Here is a 19,918-nt window from a genome sequence, read left to right as displayed (position 1 = left end):
AAAAACTTGGGTTTATCCCACAACTATCATTGTATATTATTACAAGCCACCATTTTTCAATTATGAATTCACAAAAGATACAAGACATTAGGTGAGAGAACAGAGTGAGGGCTGAAGATTCTGACAATAACTTATGACCAATTACATGAAATATTGTAACAAATACGAAAGAATCAAATATTGCTCCAGCATAGCCAGCTCCTTATGTGCCAAGTGAGACATGATTCTTTTGTGATCAATAAAGTTTTTTCCTCAAAGTAACCATGGTAGTTACCATCCATACTTACAGGAATATTTATTATAATAATTTAATACGGAACCCAACGCTTCAAAACCTTAGGAAAATAGAATCAAATTCAAGTTAGACATTATACAATCATGAACGAGGACAGCAGTGAGAAAAGCATTTATCTTCCTGCAAATAAGGAAATTCTAGACCAAGGTTTTTAAATATAGTGCTTTCAAAATTGTCTGCTTCCAGATGAATTCAAGCCATTTGTTCAACTCTGATTTCTACAAGACTTATCCCACGCCAAGAACTTCCATCAAAATTCAGTTGTAAGAAGTTGTACTAAACATCACATGTCACCCTGACACGAGATGTCTACACAGGTTCAATTGAATAGAGTCCTCTTTTTAAAAAAATACAAATTCTGGCCTGGGGAATCTTGACACATACAGTAGGTCCTTGTCAATGGATATCAAACACAACATAAATGGGGTCTGTCGCCTAGAAATCAGAAAAGCAAAGAGGCTTCATTTTGCAAAATCTTAGTTACAAAATGTCAGTGATTACTCATTAAGCATTTATTAAGCTCCACGCAAATATAAGGCACGCTAACTAAGGCGAGGCACATTTTTCAGTTCTCTCCTCCACTGTACGTTCATTTATCCCAGCACATCAGCAATCTGAGTAACTCACTCAAATGCCCACAGCTCTCCTGAATCCACACCACCAGTTTACCAGGCCGAGACACCCCCCCCATTCCAAAGCCTCTCTCAGGGACGCTCATGTGACGGGCAGGAGCTGGAAGGCCATCACGCAGTCAATCAGCCAGCTGGAGGGGGCCATCCACACCTTGCCCTGCCGCACCTTCTCCGGTTTGAACTTGGAGGCCGCGTCGTAGATGACATACTGGGTGCAGAAGCGCTGGTCGGAGCGGGGCTCGGCGTGGAACGACACCGTGTTCACCGCCTGCGTCACGTCGCTGTCCGGCTTGGGCTGCCGCACCAGGACCTGCCCGCCCGCCGCTCTCACCAGCTCCGCCAGATCGCCCTTCGGGTGGCGTTTGAAAGAGCCCAGGAAATAGAAGTAGCATCCGTCAAACAACTTAGGGAGCTGAGGAAGGGGATGAAAAAAAAAAAAAAAAAAAAAAAAAGTATAAATACACAACTTTGCAACTCAGCGGAGAGGAAAAAAGGGGATTATGAAAAATCAGTGCGTTAAAAAAAAAAATCAATTATTTAAAACAACCAACGCTGGAAACTGGAGCATTAACTTAACATGCAAGGTTCTCGGTGTAAGAATGCAATCAAGAAAAGCCTGCTTACGTGGTAAATTCTTGGTTCTGTTTACTTTCCAGCACAACTGTGAGTTAGGAATATTTACAGCTACTGTTACAATGCAGTTAATGAATCCTCCTGTGTAATCCAGCAAGTAACCAGAAATGAACCCACTTAAATACAGAAGTGGCCCTAAATGGAAACAAATAGTAATAAAAACATTTTTCTTTCAATTTCCAGAACTAGGTTCTAAAGTTGAGCAGAGAAGGCCAGAGCAGCATCGCTCCCTGTCCCATCAGCTTCTTCCACGAGCGTAATACAGGGTTCCCCTGCCAAGGTTACAGCAACATCTCCCCTAACACAGAAAAACTGACAGCTTTATGGGTGTTCAGCTCTTTGGATCACCTTGCACTTAATCAAATTTCTGTACAAGACCACATTAAAATTTTACATCTTCTGCACTTCCGCGTGTGGCAAAGGGCAGAACTGCACGAAGCAAAGGTCATTAATACGGGCTGGCTGCAGCAATAAAACCCACCAGCTGCTCTCTGTTGAGCCGCCCTCTTTGGGGGCCACCTTGGATTTCGTACTTCTCTTCTTGCTCTCGAGCTGAGGTTCGCAGGCAGGCTTGGACCCCTACCAAAAAAAAAAAAAAAAACAAACAGTAAAGAAGACAAAAATTAAGAGAGCTCAGGTTTTAAGGGAGGCCTGCACGTCATTTTAGGGACTAAGGAGTTGTGCTAACACAAAATAATCACCCGCAGTGCAACACATTCCATCCACATAAGCATCAAAGCCTGTGTGCTTTAGCAATTTGCTTTTAAACTCGGAAAAATTTACAACAGCGGCTGAAGATGCAAGTGAGATGGAGAGAGGCAATATCACACTAAAATCAGTGCTATAAACACTAGGAATTATTAGCTCTTCCTCTTACCCACTAAAGGTCAACCACTTAATGTCAAATGTCAAATTGCTGATCATTTGGAAGCTTGAAGGCAGCGTGTAGGACCCGGGGCTGCAGTTACGGAATGGAAGCAATTGTCTGATAAAGACCAATTACAAAGGCAGCACAAAGCTGCCTCAAATAACAAATCAGATGGGATTTCAAGGTCTCCAAGATCAGCACGAACCGGAGATTTATGCTGGGGTTTAACAGTGGCATTCATTCCTGTTACCACTGCTGCATAATGAGATTGTCTTTTAGAGTCAACATGTTTTTACCTTGTTTTAAAGCCAGTTATTTTTTCCCATAATGGGCTGATGTTAATGTATCTCTAACGCCCCTTAAACGCACTGCCTGACCTCACTCCGGAGGCAGCAATTGCAGTGGTCACCCACTCAAGGGTGGAACATTTTGCCTGAATGTACATTGCACCATTAATAAAAATTACCCGACAAAAAGTTTGCAAAGCTGATTTTGGAAATGGTTCCGTGAGGATTTACACAGCATTTCTAATTCAGGCAACTTATCTGCACGGGGCAAACATGAAACCCACGGTACCTAAAAAATACAAACTGAACAAAATCAGAAGTGAAGTGTTGGGGGTTGATCCTGAAAAGGAAGAAAGCCCAAGGCTATGAGAGAAGTCTCACTGCCAGAGGTACTTGGATGCCATAAGAGGCCAACAGACACGAATATCTAATCCAGAGAGATCTTGAAAGGAAACTCTGAGTAATTTGCTGTCAGTTCATACCAACTCACACTGCAGCAGAAATCCTCCAATGTACTTGCACTAAAAAACAAAAACCCATACAGGAAACCACAACTGGCTGAATCCTACAGCAAGTACCTCCCTCTGTGTACAATATCAGATTGATTATTTGCACTTGTTCATTCCTTCAAGGAAAATTACCATGAACTAGAAGGGCAAACCTAGGCATGTATTTTCTGGAAAGGCAACTTCCATATTCATTATTGATAACAGCAATGAATACTGATAACTTAATTTCAAGTAGTCGTAACTCAAAAATAAATCTAAAAGCTATTTCACATTTTATTTATTTATTTTAAATCACCACAATTCAATGAGACTTCCTCTGTCAGTGTGCCTCTAACTTACACTGTTATTCTTTCCTTCCAAGAAAATACAGGTATTAATGGGTGCCAGTTACAATAAAGGAAAAAGAGTCTCATCTGGTCTTCAGAACAGAACTGTCCATTCATTAAGAACATGTTTTACTTCAATCTGCCATCAAAAGCTCGATTTCAAGGACTTTCACTACAGGGATGAGGTTTTTATACAATAAGCACATCACAAATTGAGCATCCAGTGCCAGCATCAGTAAATGAAGCAAATGCGATACAAAAGCAATAAAAGACTGAACGAATACAAAGGACTACAATGCCTTTTTGTACTGCTACTTGCCTGAAAGAAAATAAATAGTCAGGGAATTGACTAGTGCTAGTGGAATATCTGTGTTAGAGAATGCAAAACCAGTGATATCTGTTTTGCACACTCGTGCCCGCCCACTTCACACTGCCAGGCCCTCCAAGGAATCTGAATCCTCAAAGTTCCCTGTCACATGTCATGACGATCCTCCAAGAGAGCAAGAAAGACTCATCTACATATTCCAGATGGGATAAAAAGCCAGGATCATAAGTTTTCAATGCCCAGATGTGTTTTCCTTTACCATAAATGTTAAGAGGCAACGCTGCTAGGCGTACACACCCACCTCTTTGTGCAGCAACAGACTCCAGATGTTCTTTTGGGGATGGAAATCTTCAATTACTGAACATATATTTCATGCAAGAAGCAGAACTTGCTCTGACCCAAGGATCCTGTCACATTTGATAGGTAAGAACAGCTGCCTTCTGGAACTGTTGTGATCAGAGGCCTTTCAAGCCACCTCCTCTAACACTGTCTACACACAGGTGAGAAAAGAGTAAGGGAAGTCACTGGAATCCTCAAGCTCAGAAGAGCTGATGTTTCAGGTGCAGTAGCAGCCAGTGTCTGAGGAAGGTGCTTACCCCAGTGAAGCAATATCTATGCATGGAGGAGGGATTCCTTACTAGAAGAAGAAAAGCAAAATGATTTCAGTGATAGAGACCAGCACATGTCCTTTAACTGCAAATGCTGCCCAGATTGATTTCTTACCAAGTGGCTCATTTCTCTTCAGGGACTCCTGCATAGCACAGATTTTGTGTTAAAGAATTAAAGGAGTCAAATATTTCAAGAAAAAAAAAAAAGAAATGAAAGGGAAATATGCCCCTGTTCTCATATTTGAGATAAAATTACATAGGGCTCAAGCTGTGTTTCTACCTAATTCATTATGCATTTGTCTAAACAAAAGGTTCTTATTTTCCTGGTCTTTTCCCCCCTTTCCACACAAAATTTGTCAAAGTCACTTGCTTCTAAGTCACTAATTCTGCATTACCATTTTCAGATGCAGTGACTCCAACTGGATGGAAGAGCCCAAGTGAGGTTCTCAGAGAGGTCAGCTTTGGTAGTGTTGTGGTGTCATTTGGAAGCACCAGCTTTATCGTTCTTCCAAGAGATGGCACAGCCACCACAAGGTGATCTTGTGCTAACAACAATAACATCTCAATTTCACACCAAGGAGCAGGGATACGAACAGGAGATTAGAGCATGCTGCAGGCCATTCCAACATTTATTTTTCTTTACAGTTAGGGATTTTATTTTCTGTGGAAACTGAGTGCTAAGCGGAGTCCATTCGGTATAGCCCAGGTCTTTGAGTGGGCATTATTAATTTTAAAGCTGCTAACGTGTATAAGTGGTTGGATAACATGACAGTTCCCTTTTAATAGTCTCTTCATTCGACTGAGTGTCATCCTGATTAAAGGGATATATAAAAGGAAATAAAATTCTATGCTTTACTCACAGCTGTATCATTCTGTTACCTTTACAGGGACGTTTCCAGAAGCTCTTTTGACCTTCCATACAAAGTACAGAGACCTTTGACTTCAAACAGGAGCCATGTTCAGCTGATTCCCAAAACTCCAGAGATTAGACTCTCATTTGTTCAGCACTGTTCAGCACAGCCTTTGAAAAGCCACCAGTGAGAACCCGATACCAAGACACTGCTCAAATGAATGGTATGAAAAAAAGAGAATTGCTAGCATCCCAATTAAAAAGTGGTCAGGACACCATCAATACTGTGCCACCTCCCTTCTGAAACTGAGATGGACATTTAAGCACTTAGGCAAAAAAATTTTTCAGAACAGGACTGAACCTTGGAAGGACAAGGGCAGCCCTAAAGACGGTCTCTGAAAATGGAGGGGAACACAAACTTACGTTGGAGAAGACACCTGTAATTTTAGGAGGGGGTAGAGACCACAGTTCTGTTGTTTTCCTCCACAGATTTACAGTCTGTGCATTCTTTACTGGCAAGCCTGACTAAAAAGCTAGCTTGTTCTGTTACAAAATAAAGTAAGACCAACTTGCCCGGGGTCTCAGCCAATTCTGATTTATTCCTCGATACTACTGGCAGTAAGAGCTGTGGACTTTCTAAGTTTGAGGTTGATCAAGTTTTTAAATTTACCACGCTCCCTTCCCTAAAGAAAAGAGGGCGATTATTGCAACTATGCGTTTATGGCCCTGTAGTTTAATCAGTAGTTGGGGCAATCACCCGCTAAAAGGCAAGACTTGTATCCAGGCAAGTGGCATTTCCAACAGGAGCAGGGCTGTGTGCAGTGCCCAGCTCCAGTGTGCAAGCACTCATGGATGAAGCTTGCCTGACAGAAGGTCAGTCTGGGGCAAGATCACATGTGCTGAGGGGTCACACAGAGTTCTTCCCCAGAAATACAGAGCATCACAAGTTTAAAAGCCTCTTAAATAGCTGATTTCACGCTTGCAATCTGTGGAGATAAACAAAAATCCTAGCAAAAAAACAAGCCTTCCTTAAAACCCCTAAAAAACACTGCAGGAAGAGGCTGCAGCTCAATCCGTCCGTGTTCAGCTTGATGCCACCACACCTGGCAAGGAGAGCACTGCTCATTTTTTATCCCCTCATTAGGAAGATCAGTAAAGCATCACTGCTTACATTGATCCTTATTACCTCACTGAGCAGCTGCCCCCACCTCCTCACCTCTGAGTATCTCAGGAGCAAGCAGGTTAACAGGGTGTCCACTCTAATGGTATCATTAATTGACCTTTGATAGAACTATAGCCACTGGTACTAGAAATAAAAGAAATCATTATTTGCAAAATTTAAGATCAGAGCCCTGTAATCCGTGTTCATGTAAGTCTTATTGGTTTATAATGAAACTAACTGCATCAGCAAAAACAATTTAAAGAGAATGAAGTACAAAAAAACCTGGTTGCCAAGAAGAAGTTGTAATCACCCACAGATACCCAGGGGTAGCTCTCAGTAACTCAATTAGCCTTAGTGGAGTTTCGCTGGATTTGCATTAATAAAGCAAAGAGCAGAGGTTAGTCCCAAAAATCTCTTAGAAAGCTAAAAGTAATTTAGGAATACATGACAGCAACAAAGCAGATAAAATACTACACATCCAAGATCTAGTAGAGGCTGCAACTGGAACATCCTTAGCTCAGTCTGCACTGGGTTTGAAATCTTACATGCAGATTGAGGAAAACTTGGTGGGATTTTTTTTCCTAGAAAAGGAAGAATTCTGGACTGAGAGAAAGCCTTAGGGGAATTTGGCATGACTAGCTTCAATTTGCTTTCATAAACAGCATTACTGGTCTCTGCTAGAGCACAGAAAAGAATGTTTATATTGTCTCTTCTATGCCTATAAAGTAACTTTAGGCTCACAGATTTTCATGGAGGTACAGAACTCATTGGTGAAACAAGAGCAGTCTGTTTTCTCATCACATGGAAATGACAGGATGCTGCAGAGACTGAAGTGAATCTGTTAAAGAGTAGTAGTTAACAAGTTACTCCAGATGATATTTATTAAACCTGATGGAGCAGATGCTTAGGGAGTCCTGAAACATCAATTCCCAGAAGCTAGGAGCATGTGATATGAAAATCATTCCCTCACTCGAAGCCCCGGGTGTCCCACCTTCTTTGGAGAAAACACTATTTGCCATAGCTGTCTTCTGGGCTGATCAAAGTGACTGGAGGTAGCCATTCCTAAGGTCAGGGTAAATTCCACATGGAATGCTCATCCTCTGGATCTCATCACATGCTTTTAAATGAACGAGCTAATACTTTCCATCCTCTTCCTTACGACGTGCTCCCTAAACGTAATCTTTTCTTCCAAACAAAAGTGAACTAGAACAAAGACTCTCCAAATATGAAAAGCTGAGTATCTGGATGACACAGAACAGAAGGAGCAGTGGAAACACGGTTTCCTTTTCCTCTAGACCTTATTTCCAACCAGCCCACTTCCCAGCTCTGCAGACAAAGGCAGACACCACATTTAAGACATTCTCACTCCCATTTTCTCTTCTGCAAACTCCAGCAGTTCCAAGTCTAAATCTGTGATGAATTGGAAACACAACTGTTTACCTCCTCCTTCCCAGAAGGTGCAGACACTGTGGGAGAGCAGAAGTTCAGACCCTGCTGGTGTGAAATTTTCCCCCTCAGCTGCACACCAGTACAACCAGAACCTGATCTGCACTTTAGAGAGTTCTACTGTCTGTCAGAGCTGGGAGTCTCTTTGTAGAGGTAGCTGTCTCTGAGGGCAAAAGAGGCATGAAACTCAAGTGATCAAGAGTTTTGAGCTGTTTTAAGGAGGCAGGGCTTTGCTGAGGATCAGCCTGTTGTCTAAAGGATGATTATGCATGGAAGGGAGACAGTCAGGCCCGAGAAGGAGCCGGCTCAGACAGCTTTGCACTTCAGCCTAAACAAGGGTGGGCATATTGCTCCAAGGAATTCAGAAAGATGTTTTCACCTTGAAATGTCAGTCATGCAGTCCCTCAGCCCTTCCAGCCAACTCCCTGTTGTTCCGAGTCCTTACAGGAAAAGCAGGGTTTTTTTGCATTCTTATAATGATCAGAGCTGAATCATTGCTGCTGCTCCAGGTAAGCAGAGCAGAGGAAGGAATGAGCAATCAGATGCTTAGAATTCTGCCAGACACTTGGCTGCAAAGACTGACACGAGCTTGTTTCAATGCATATCGTTACTGAGATCATTTTTCATTCCCCGCTTTAACAGATGACAATAAGTTTAAGGAAAAAACAAGCCGAAAAGCTATTAAGGACTTCTGCTGGTTTTAATTACACTCTTCTGCGTTCTCCATAAAGCACAGAGGAAATACAGTGATACTTGAATCTTTGTCTCAGCCTACTTGCAGAAGGATAATGATATGCCACTTCGTGCCCTATTACCATCCCAGAAATAATGAAGGCAATAAAATAATGAAACCAGTGAAAGATATGGCCAAGGGCAAGGAGCACAGTGACAACGCTGTCTCAGTTGAATTCTGTGCTGCTTGGAAGTGGATCTACTGCTGACAGTGTATTAGATATGGAAAAGATGGAACTGCAACTGGAAAGGGGAAGTTTTTCTTCTGTGAAGATCCAATATTGTTCAGTGGTGACATCCTTTCATCCTAATCTTCCACCTGAAGACAAAAGGGAACCCCAAAGCTGAAGATATGTACTCAGATCCTGGCTCTTTAATGCTTAGAGGCCTTACAGTTGGCACACACCCTACTGGAAAATTCCCCATTACCTCTCTGCCAGCAGAAGTGGATGCTGTGGCTCTGTGCAGGGACACGTGTAAACAGGAGCACCAGAGAATCATTCGAGAAAAGGATGCTGCCTTTTACTGGAGGAACAGAGTTTAGCCTCCTCTAACAGAAGAGACTCTCAAATGAAATGCTGTTTTTGCAATACTGTTTTGTGATTTTCTTTTTTTTTTGTAGGAAGCGGTATAATGTATAGGCTATAAATAAAACTTCAGAAATCAAAGTCAAGTGCAGCTTACCTTGTGGTGAAAAAATTTCGAATACTCACTTGTGCATAGTCAGCACTTCATTAAGTGCCTCACAGAGCTTTGTTTTTTCAAATATTTTAGTGAAGTTTTTCACTTTAGAACAGTGAACCGTAACAGCTCCTTGAATGTATTACATAACCAGAATATGCACATACTTTTGCAAGTTTATTTGCATCACATTCGAGGAAACTTATCCAAACAGAAGTCAAAAAAAGCCACAATAAATTAGGAGAGAAATCACGGAAAAGAAAAGCAAAGACCTCTTTCTCCTAGACAAATGTTCCATCAGCAGGAGTCCCATTATTTGTTATAACAATCTTTAACTTGTAATGACTCCGAAGAAGACTGATAACAGACTGGTGGGAACAGATGGAGTGGTGCTGTTAATTATAGGCACTTAGCTGCATCAGACCCCATGAGTTATTACTAACATTCCCCACTAGGGAGGAGAATCACTCGCTTTTAAGTAGTATGTTGCTTACTAAGCTGGGAGCATTAGCAGTCAGGATTGTACTAATCAGTACTAACAACATCAAATAAAACTCAGCTGCGAACAAAAAAAACATAAAAATATTCCCTGAATAACCCTCAGACTACTTCACTTATTTTTTTTTTTCCTTTTCAAATCACTTCTAAGTGTAAAAGTTCTTCCACAAAGACTTGAATTAAGGTTTCACTAATTAAATCTTCCTCTAGCACTCAGATGTTTTCTAAGCATCTGACTAGCAAGCAGATAAACTGATATAAAGGAAAACCACTCTGGCATATATGATAGAATGTGTGCAGCCCTTCTGAACTGAGTGAAGCCGAGAACCTGCAAAGTGACTCTTGCAGAAAGCATCTAAAGGGACACTAATTCAACAGATCCTTGGGAAAAAAAAAAAAAAAAAAAAAAAAGCAGCATGGAACAAGCTATCTGGAAACCAAATGAACCCTGAGTCCAGTGTTCAAGCTGATGAAGTGCTCTGGTTCAAAGACCAGTCTGCAGCTTCTGAGGCTTTGCACAGTGCCTTCCTAAACATCAGTGGCTGGAAAACGTAGACCATTAAGGAGTCCTCGTATTCTGATGTTTAGTCACACAGTAGAAAACCGGAATGAAATTTGCCCGTGAGTTTCCCATGGATAATTAACTCATTTGTAGTGTACTTATTAGCTAAAGGGACTTAGCCATAAAGGTCAAGGGGAAGAAGATGGCTTTTGCAGCTACTGTGAGAGCAGATACTAAGAAATACATCAGACAGAAGGAATAAAAATCAGAATTGGGGCCTAAGTCCACAGAACAGCTGTACAAAAAAGCACGCACTGCATAAAAACTAGTTACAGATTGCATGAAAGATGACATCACAACGACTTGCAACTGGGGTTAGAAGTTAAAACTTTCAACAGATCTCAGCTTATATATAAATATAAGCTTTCTTCCAACCGCCCTTGAGCTGTACCCCAAACAAACCAAAGTTTCCTAGCAATTCTACTGGCAACTGCTGATAAGAAATCCTAGAATTCAATAAAATCCTCCCCCCTCTCCCAGGATATTTTCCATAATCTTCCAAATCCGTTTTAATACAGCAATAAGAAATTCCCTCCCCACTGATATTTAGGTCATGACCTACCCAACACATCTAACAGTGAAATGCACTCATTTAACAAGAAAGCAGTAGTTATATTAATTAAATTTCTTGTCATTCAGGAGATTAAAAATAAAACAAAACCCAACCCTCAAACTTTATATTATGGTAAGATTGACATCAGGGCAGCTGTTGAGAACAAAAATTTTCTGGAATCCCATCTAGAGTTTCTGGTTAATAACCCCAAAGAATCCCACATATTTTATACTTACATTCAAACTTGAGGACCCAACATCCACTCAGAACAGCCATCATGCATTTGACAGTACTTGGCATTGGAACATCAGGGATAACAAGATGAGTTACTAGGAGAAAGATTACATCAGTAGGACTAAAAGCACATAAAAATCAGAACCATGCCTGGCTGAAGAGCAATCAATCACCATTTAAAGAATAAACAGACTATAATAATTTATCAACCACTCTTTCCAGCACAAGTATGTGATTTTTGAGACTATGATCTGAGTTAGTAGAAGAGCTATTAGAAATTTTGTGGGTTTCAACATATACTGGCTGCGAAAAAGGGAAGTCATGGTTTTATAGTTCCAAGCTAACACTTAAATCTTCAGATGAGGCTCTGGTTTATAGGACAGTATTTTTCCTCAATCCTTTTAAAGTTATATTTAACTCTGACAGGAATCTCACTATGGGATCTCACTGCTTTAATGCAAAGCTAACAGAACTTAACTCAAAATTTTGGAGTAGTAATCTGAATGTGAAAGAGGGTAAGGGAAAATTGCCTTAGCATTTTGTCCACAAGCAGCATTCCAAAGTGAAAATCTAATAGGAGGGTCGAAGGCAATGTTCTTCTCCTCAAAGGGGGAGAAAAAAAACAAACCCCAAGCCCCATACCTGCCTTGGTAACCAGACAGGCTTTATGTGTGTTTACATGCAGTGATGTACCACAATCCAGGGATTTCAGAAGCTGCTCTTACCAGGAACAATAAGAAACCCCTGTTGCAGGTAGCATATTGAAGGATAAGGTGCTATCTGGACAGAGACACGAACATACCTCCACTGTTAAATTCAGTACATCTTCGAGCCTTCAGAACTGCTGCTAATTTGTTCAGCAACTTCTGCTGCTCTGCACTGAGACTGCTTCCCAGTAAACCAAGAGGGCCATTTCTAGGCTGGCTGGGGCTCAGTGCCTGCAGGAGAAAGAAAACGTTTGGGAACATAAAGCAACTAACTCACTAGACAGCTTTATTTCCAAAGAATAAGCATTTAGAAACACCACGGCAAGCTTAGTGAACAGGGTATTACCAACAGATACACTGCTGAGTAATCTATATAATTAATATCTGCAGTTCCTTCTAGTAAAAGTCCCTAATACTTTGCCCTGTAAGCAATGAATGCCTAAGTGTTGGGTTTGTTTTTTTTTTTAATGTGGATACTACTAATGCAAATAAGAGGAGCTGCTTGCTCCAGTTTTATGCTGACAAGGATGTGACACTTCAGCTCCTGAATTTTTATAAATACTCCCAGATTCCACGGGATGATACTGAGAAGCAGCCTTTTAAATGCACACAAAAAGCACCTGGAGCAAAAACTGCTGCTGCTTTCAGACAGTTTGGTAAGTAGAACAAATTTAAATATGCAGAAAAAAGAACATCAATAGCCAAGTCCAAGCAACAATACTTGAGGAATAACACAGCACTCGTTCTCCTGTAATAAATCCACATTACAAGAAATATCCTTTGTTTTGCCAGATAAAGCTGTAACACAGAATTTCATGGCTTGTATGTGTTCCACATGCATTCTAGAAATACTGTCCAGGTTAGTTTCCCAGTTTTAAAATCTCCCTGTAAAGCAGGTGATGTACTGTAATTATGCCCAAGCCTTCAATATTTACAGGTTAAACTTACAGGGTTTTTTTTGAAAAAGCAGAACAACAACAACAACAAAACCCCACACAGACATTTACCTCAGAGGGTTGATTAAGCGAAAGTGATTCATTCTTCACTGGTAACATTAGCACAGACTTCATCTTTTCACTTTCTGCATAGTCCACAGGCCGCAGACCAAATATATTACTGGCAAAACAAGCACAGATGGGTTTAAGTAAATAAAATGTGACTTGATTCTTAACTAACTGGGCACATTAGCTGGGTAGCTTTCCCTCCCACTTTCTTATTAATATGTAATTTCAGCTAAAAGCACAAAGCTTCAAGTAAGAATTGCATCCAAGACAGATGGATACTGAATTACAAGCTGTTGCATTCGGCTAAGGAGTAAGGGATGTTCAGAGCAGAACGTTCAGTTAAATAAACCACAGTCCTTGTTAAACTGTTTCAAGATGCAGTTTGATATCATTTGCAAGACCCAGAAATTTCAGCTTTAATCTTTCATTGCGGTCATATAACCAAGGAAGGTATTTTTGGCTTATCCATTTGCCATAAACGACATGTCAGAAGATTCCACGCCCTGTATTAAACATCAGAGTGGGATCTGGTTGTGCTTTTATGGGAAAAGCTCTCTGCTTCCTGACTGGGAATCGTGGCTCCCTCACCCTTCCAGGATTTGAGTGTGCATCTCATTTTCCCCCCAGTGGGCTGTTCCACAGAACACACTGCAGCCAATTCGTTCTGATTTTAGTGGGTGTGCCAATTTTGCTGGGAACTATTGATCGTGTGTGGCACCTCCCAGTTATTAGGTGTGTCTCAAGAGCCATTTCCCCTTGGAGCATTCCTCAGACAGACATGATTTGCTATAAACACCCCAAGCACAGCCATGACTTCTCTTCTTCTTCTTCTCCACTCAACTTTGCAGTTGCAGGACAGGAGAGGGGGCAGGGAAAGCTTGAAACTGCAGAACAGGTATAACTGCCATTAGCAAACAGGATCCTCTGCCAGCCCTCTGGGGAAATACTCTGCTTGCTTTGCCCTTTGTGGGAATAATGGCTATTCCAGCTGATCCTCTTCTCCCTACCTCACATAGCTCTGCTCTCAAAAGGCATAATAAGAGCTCGTTATGAAGGGGAAGCTTGTCACCGAGAACAAAGCCCTGACTCAGTGTCTGAAACCCGGCGAGCTTAGTCATCAGACAATGAAACATTTAAAGGGGTCAAAAAACCACTGCAGCTTTGAAGAGGCTGCTCTCAGCCACACAATCCTGTGCAGAGCTGAAATCTAGGAAGCAGTGCAGGGAATTCCACATAACCCAATGCAGCCCAAAGAGAAGCTCAAACCATTAAGTCTTCACCTTGACTTAAGTGGGGGGCTTTGGGCAGCACAGAGCTGACAGTCGTGTCCGACCTCAGCACCTTCCCGTGCTCCTGACAGCCCCCTTGGGAAAACAACAGTCCACCAGAATCCCCCACAGAAGGGTCCAGGATGGTATTTTACAATATTCCCAAGCCCAAGCTCTCCTGTGGCACTAATGAGCAGAGTTCAGGCATAATACCAGCTCTGCAGACTCAAAGATAATTGGTTAAATCTCTGCCCAGTCCTGGGAGTTGCAGCCCATTAAATATTGTCATGCTGTTCCTGCTTTGTCATGCATCATCAGGGTAGCTCTTGCCCTTTCCTTAAATAAGGGCCATATTCCACTCAAACTGCCGCAGGATAGAGTTCATTTGAACAGTGCATGCAGAGAGGAGGGGGGGAAATAGATATATCATCACATGCACTAAAAATCACCTTTAGACTAGATGGCTGACCTTCCACTGGGAACTACGAGGGAGGAAATCACTGCGTGTCAATAGGAGAGGTTTGGGAGGGTTTTTCCCTCCAAAGGCACAGCAAGATCCTTGACTGTTGGAAAAAAAACCTCAGGAATGTTTACCATAGATAAATATACAGGGCATCACGGTTAAGCACAGAACATTTTTTGTCAATTAAACTGTGCAATGAGAGCTCTGGCTCCTCCCTCTGTATTCAGATTTTTTTTTTCCTACACTTTTAAGGTCATTTCAGTTGCTTCTTACTGAATTTGCAGCAGTACTGTGAAATGCTATCCCATCGTTGTGCAGAAGAATTATTGGCTATTTTACAGGATGGTAAGGTGGCACAGCTAAATTGTGACAAATGTGAAAAAGGAACACCAGCACAAGGGATGATTTAAGGGTTTTGAATATTTGTAACAAAACAGATTGTTGAGCTTAAGGGAAGAGAGAAAATGTAGCTGAAACAGGGGAAAATAGGGTTTACAAAATAAAAACCAAGACGAGGAGCACATCCTAACAACAGACTTCAAGGAGGTTACTGTTGTGATTTACACTCAAAGGATGAAACTCATGTTTGCACTTTTCAGCTAGGCACCCACTCACCATCCAGAAAATCAGTGATCACCATGAGAAAGAGCTTGTGCCCAGCCTCTGGCACACCTACCAGGGCAGGAGCTTGAGGAACTGTTTTTAATATATGAGGAATTTATACTATTTTTAACCCTATGATCTATGCAAACCCAACACCAGCAGTAAGGCACAGGAGTGGGAAACAAACTTTTGACAAAAATGTGCTCACATCTGTCTTCGTGCAGCCCAGCTGAACAAGGGAAATGGTCCACCCTGTTCAGAGTAAAAAATGACTTTTGATCCACTTTGCAAAGCAAAATGAGACATGCCCATTAGGTCCACCCTAACGCACAGACAGTGTTCTTAGAAATATCAGTAAGCATGAGTGCTGCTACTACAGGTCTGGGCTTGTTGGGAATGGGCCCAGTGCACACGAGGAGTTCCACACTCAGAGGGAAGACACAATTGTTTCTTCAAGGGAGAAAAAATTGTCTGTGGTGCTTCAGCTGGAATACAAGGTCTCTAAGGCGAGATTCTCTCTACCAGAATGCAAGTGGGCTTTTTGAAAGTTGTTTTAAACATTCAAGAGTCAGCTGTACCCCTTTGATGCAAGCAGCCTCCTATTAGTCAGCCATCAAGGTACTGAGTAGTCAGTAGAGGGCTATCACAGCCAGAACAAATCCCAATCAAAGAGCAGGATGGCTGTGCCGAGAACAGAAATGAGCCCAGTGAAGAGCAACTCCACGTAATCTTCTGAGTGTGACTTTACACGCAGATGACAGATGATATCTTAAGGACTGACACATCAAAGAACTTCTTATAAAAAGCTTTAGAAATAGGATTCAGTTTATGGCACAACACTGCTGAAGTATTAGGTATGAAGACAACAGAGGTTACTGCTATAGCCAAAAAGAAACTTTACAGCTGCCTTCTAACTGTTTCATTAAACTTTCAGCAAAGAAGTCATCAGAGGAGAGAAGATAAATATGGAGACACGCCTGTTAATTGCTTCAAAGCACCGAACTTGCACAGCTTCTGATGTAAGCAAACAACAACTACATAATACTTTGTTATCAGGAGTTTTAAGCTGCTCCATTTTGATACCAGAAGTTACCTCTGGTTCCACAGCTGAGCACAAGACAAGTTTTACCCCAGCTCCCACAAAGGAGTTCAGTATTGAATGGAAGTCCAGTGAGAAGTAACCACTGACTCCCACATGGAAACTGGACTAGGGCAGGGCTCTCCAGGCAGCTCCTGGACTGGAGAACATGGTAAACAGAAACCTCTTTTGAACCTGACAGAAGGAAGAAAACTTAATCTGTGCAGCCAGAAAAACCGTACGAGATACCCAAACAGTGCCAGGGTTTTAATTAACCTGCTGTCAGCAGGAAGTTAAACATACTGTCTTGCACTGAGACAGCCAAGACCTGCACTATCTTGTCTCAGGAAAAGCAGACAAAATGATGTCAGTGTCACAGGCCTAATGCCTCCTGAACTAACTGCAGGTTAGAACGAGTATTGTCCCTATGCCATTCATTCCTAATTGAGGACCGTGGTCTATCCCTAAGCATTCCCAGAGGTTTGCTCAGAATCAGACTCACAGATACTCAAAGACAGCCAACACCTAAAGAAAATGGAGCATTGCCACAATTTTTTACTAATGCTGAACTTATTGTGCATGAAGAGCTGGAAAGGCAGCCCATTTGAGGGAGAGCATTTAGGAAGTGCTGTGAAATTGCAAATGCACAGATCTAATTTTTCAAATCACTTGGCTTGCCGTGAAGCAAGGAGAAAAGACAGAATTCAAGCACATTGAAAAAAGCCATAAAAATAAAAATTAGCTATGTGTGGGAGATTAACTTAAAAAAATTAACAAGACCAGTAGGACAATTAATAGGTCCAGTGGTCCATATAATATTTTTCATTTGTAGTTCATATCTTTCCCAGTCAGTGAAAACTTCAATGGCAAATGGTATGCCACAACTATTAAATCTTACGAGATTTCAAAAGAAATATTTTTTGCCAAGGAATACGGAAATCCCAGGATTGCTTTCTGGCAGAAAAGGAAGCCCTCATCTGTACCTGCTTGGTCCAAAAGGTGTGTGGTTGCTTCACATTACATACAGTTGGTTCTTAATGCACTGTGTGCCAACGTGCAAGGAGAAAAACAGCCTGAAAGGTGCTTGGAATGAGATGTGCCTGATGGGTCTGTGAACCCGATGATCCAAATCTGAAACTGCAGAGTCTCAGCTCCCTGGAGAGGGGTTATAGCTGTGCACATCACCAGTTAAGGTCCCTTAGGAGGCAGCTGTATTTGCTTCCAGATATATCCTACATCCCTGCACAGACCAGCGGGTCCTACCTGCCTCTGGGCCTGCAGTCAGTAAATACTGCACATCTTTAAAAACGTATTTCCTCTGGCACGGTTCAGCCTCATTCTAAATTTCAGAACTACTGCTCTAAGCAGGCTATTCAACACAAGCTCTGTTTTTATTCCAGTAGATTAACTCTCCAACACACGAGGGACATTAAGACACAAAACTGAGTTAATTCTACTGTCAAAACAGCAGCAAGGCATCAGTCACTTTTGCGAGGTTTCACGCCATATATTTCATAGTGTCCCCAGTAACGTTTGAACACATTTATCATGGTCACATTTTACTGAGCTTTGCTAAAGGAAAACACTTTTAAGCAACCAGAGTGAACTAATCAAACTCTCCTCCCTGCTCTCCTGTGAGGTAATGAAGAAACACTTTATCCCATCATATTAAGGAAGGCCCTTTCTCCTGTTCATTGAGAGCCTAAAGAGCCCCCACAAAAGAACTATTAAGAGTTTCATACTCTGAAAAAAAAAATAAGAAAAAAGCAGACTAAAATTAGATAAATTTATTGATCTGGCAAAATTGGCTTGGCATAGTCTTAGCTCATGCACTGCACACCTCTAAAATTAAGGGACTCTTCTGGTATGCTTCTCAAGTAAATAAACCCTTGAGAAGAGATGCAAGTTCTACTCATTACTCCTCAGTTCCTACTGTAAGGATCCTAAAATAACAATGGGAAAGTGAGCAGATCCTGCATTAGGTACAAAGAGGCCAACTATAACTAGTCATAATGAAAAGAACTATAATTGCACCATCTTGAGTGCTCAGCCTGTTTTTGCCTCCTGTTATTAAAAAACTGGTCTGCAGGTTTCAGGGATCCAGGAAAAAAAGTCTCTGAAGAAAAACAAACTTCATTCTAAGGGTACCTGTATCCATTAGGAAAAAAATATAGAGTAAATTAAACCTTCTATATTAAAGAAGGTTCAAATCCATTCACCCAGACAAATCCAACCACTGCTCATTTAGGACTACAACTACCAGAGGCAGTGGCAGAAAAAACACCCAGCAAGATTTGCAAAGTCACGATCCAGGGAAAGATCACAGCAGTTTTCATTGCTGAAAGCTAGTGGGGCACAGGAAGGAAGGGAGGCACGAGACATTCTTAGAAGTCTCAGAAACACTGTTCTTGTTTCTACTGTTTCTTGAGAGTGTTTAGAAGAGGTCAGCAGAGTCTCACTATTCAAGCCTGAACACTTTGCTGTGTGGCTCTAATGCTTTCTGTAAAAACAGGGAGGGGGGAAAAGCCCAATCCCTTTCCAACATCAGTGCAGTAGCCACACACACAGTAGCACTTCAGCCAGAAAAGTAGTCCTGGAAGCCTCCATTAATCCAGGAGGGACATATTTGTCAGACAGATCACACAAAGATTAACAGCAGCTACACTTGCTCTCAAAAGGATTTTAACTGCACATCATCTACATTCAGTAAAAAGTTAAAGCAGAGTTAAAAGTTTATGCAAATCTCTCCTTTCCCTGATTAAAAAGCTTCTGTTTCAACAGAAAGCCACGTTTGCTCATGTAGAACGAGTTGAAAGAGGTTCAGCTTCCCCTGTGTTTGTGTGAACACAAGCAGCAGAGACCAAGGCTAAGGAGAGACCTGCAGAGCCCACTGCTGGCATCTGGAGTCTCAGCTGAGCAAACCTCCCAGCGCTCAGGTCCTGTCAGAACCTCCCATCAGAGCTGGTGGCTGTGCCAGGCTTTCAAATGCCAAAGAGACAAGTGATAAGTGTGACAAAACCAGTTCCTGACACTCAAAGTGTCTTGGAAATGAGTTTCTGAAGCTGTTAGGTTTCCAAGGTGTAACGTGCTGGTCCTTGTTGTTCAAGAACAAAGCGAAGATGAACAATTGATCCCTGTTTCTCATGCTGAAGTCTTGAGAGTTTGTTGCTTTGTTTTGGGTTTTTCTTCCTGTTTTTTTTTTTTAACTCTAATATCTTCAAGATTAGGACTTTATGAAAGCCCTGTGCTTTCCCACTGAGCACCTTAACTCTGTAAGCTTCAAGAGCAAATATTAAGAGTTGAAGTGATTAAGGTGAACTTATTTATGCTTCTTTATGCAGCTGCCAAGGAAACTTGTGTCATGCAAGACTTCTTCCTGCTGTGTTACTACATACACCATCTCAAATTTACGCACAGGCCCTGGCACAACAACAATACACCACCTAAAATTACATTTGGCGGCTGAAATACTGACAGGCTGCAGGGTTATTCATAGACCAAAAGATTCTTTAACACCTCCTATACACAAATACCAAAATCTTCAGGAGGTGTAACTGTATAGAAGGGTCAACTAAAAGAAACTCTAAGTTTGTT

General features: G+C 41.6%; 1 protein-coding gene across 1 annotated transcript in view; it reads right to left on the bottom strand.

Moving 5' to 3' along the window:
* Window positions 1–997: 997 nt before the first annotated feature.
* BARD1 (BRCA1 associated RING domain 1) overlaps window positions 998–19,918 on the bottom strand; it is a 42,437-nt gene continuing 23,516 nt past the window's right edge. Inside the window, exons 7-13 of the mRNA XM_027890347.1 lie at window positions 19,778–19,802; window positions 18,544–18,580; window positions 12,916–13,024; window positions 12,004–12,139; window positions 11,204–11,296; window positions 2,042–2,139; window positions 998–1,339 (exon numbers count right to left, since the gene is read on the bottom strand). Coding sequence (XP_027746148.1) covers window positions 1,010–1,339; window positions 2,042–2,139; window positions 11,204–11,296; window positions 12,004–12,139; window positions 12,916–13,024; window positions 18,544–18,580; window positions 19,778–19,802 — 828 coding nt within the window. The 3' untranslated portion in view covers window positions 998–1,009. The remainder of the gene's footprint in view (window positions 1,340–2,041; window positions 2,140–11,203; window positions 11,297–12,003; window positions 12,140–12,915; window positions 13,025–18,543; window positions 18,581–19,777; window positions 19,803–19,918) is intronic.

The sequence above is a fragment of the Empidonax traillii genome, unplaced genomic scaffold (assembly GCF_003031625.1).
Source record: "Empidonax traillii isolate 1590-97213 ecotype Southwest subspecies unplaced genomic scaffold, ASM303162v1 scaffold284:size1552100, whole genome shotgun sequence".
Lineage (NCBI taxonomy): Eukaryota > Metazoa > Chordata > Aves > Passeriformes > Tyrannidae > Empidonax > Empidonax traillii.
This window is presented reverse-complemented; position numbering and strand designations above follow the sequence as displayed.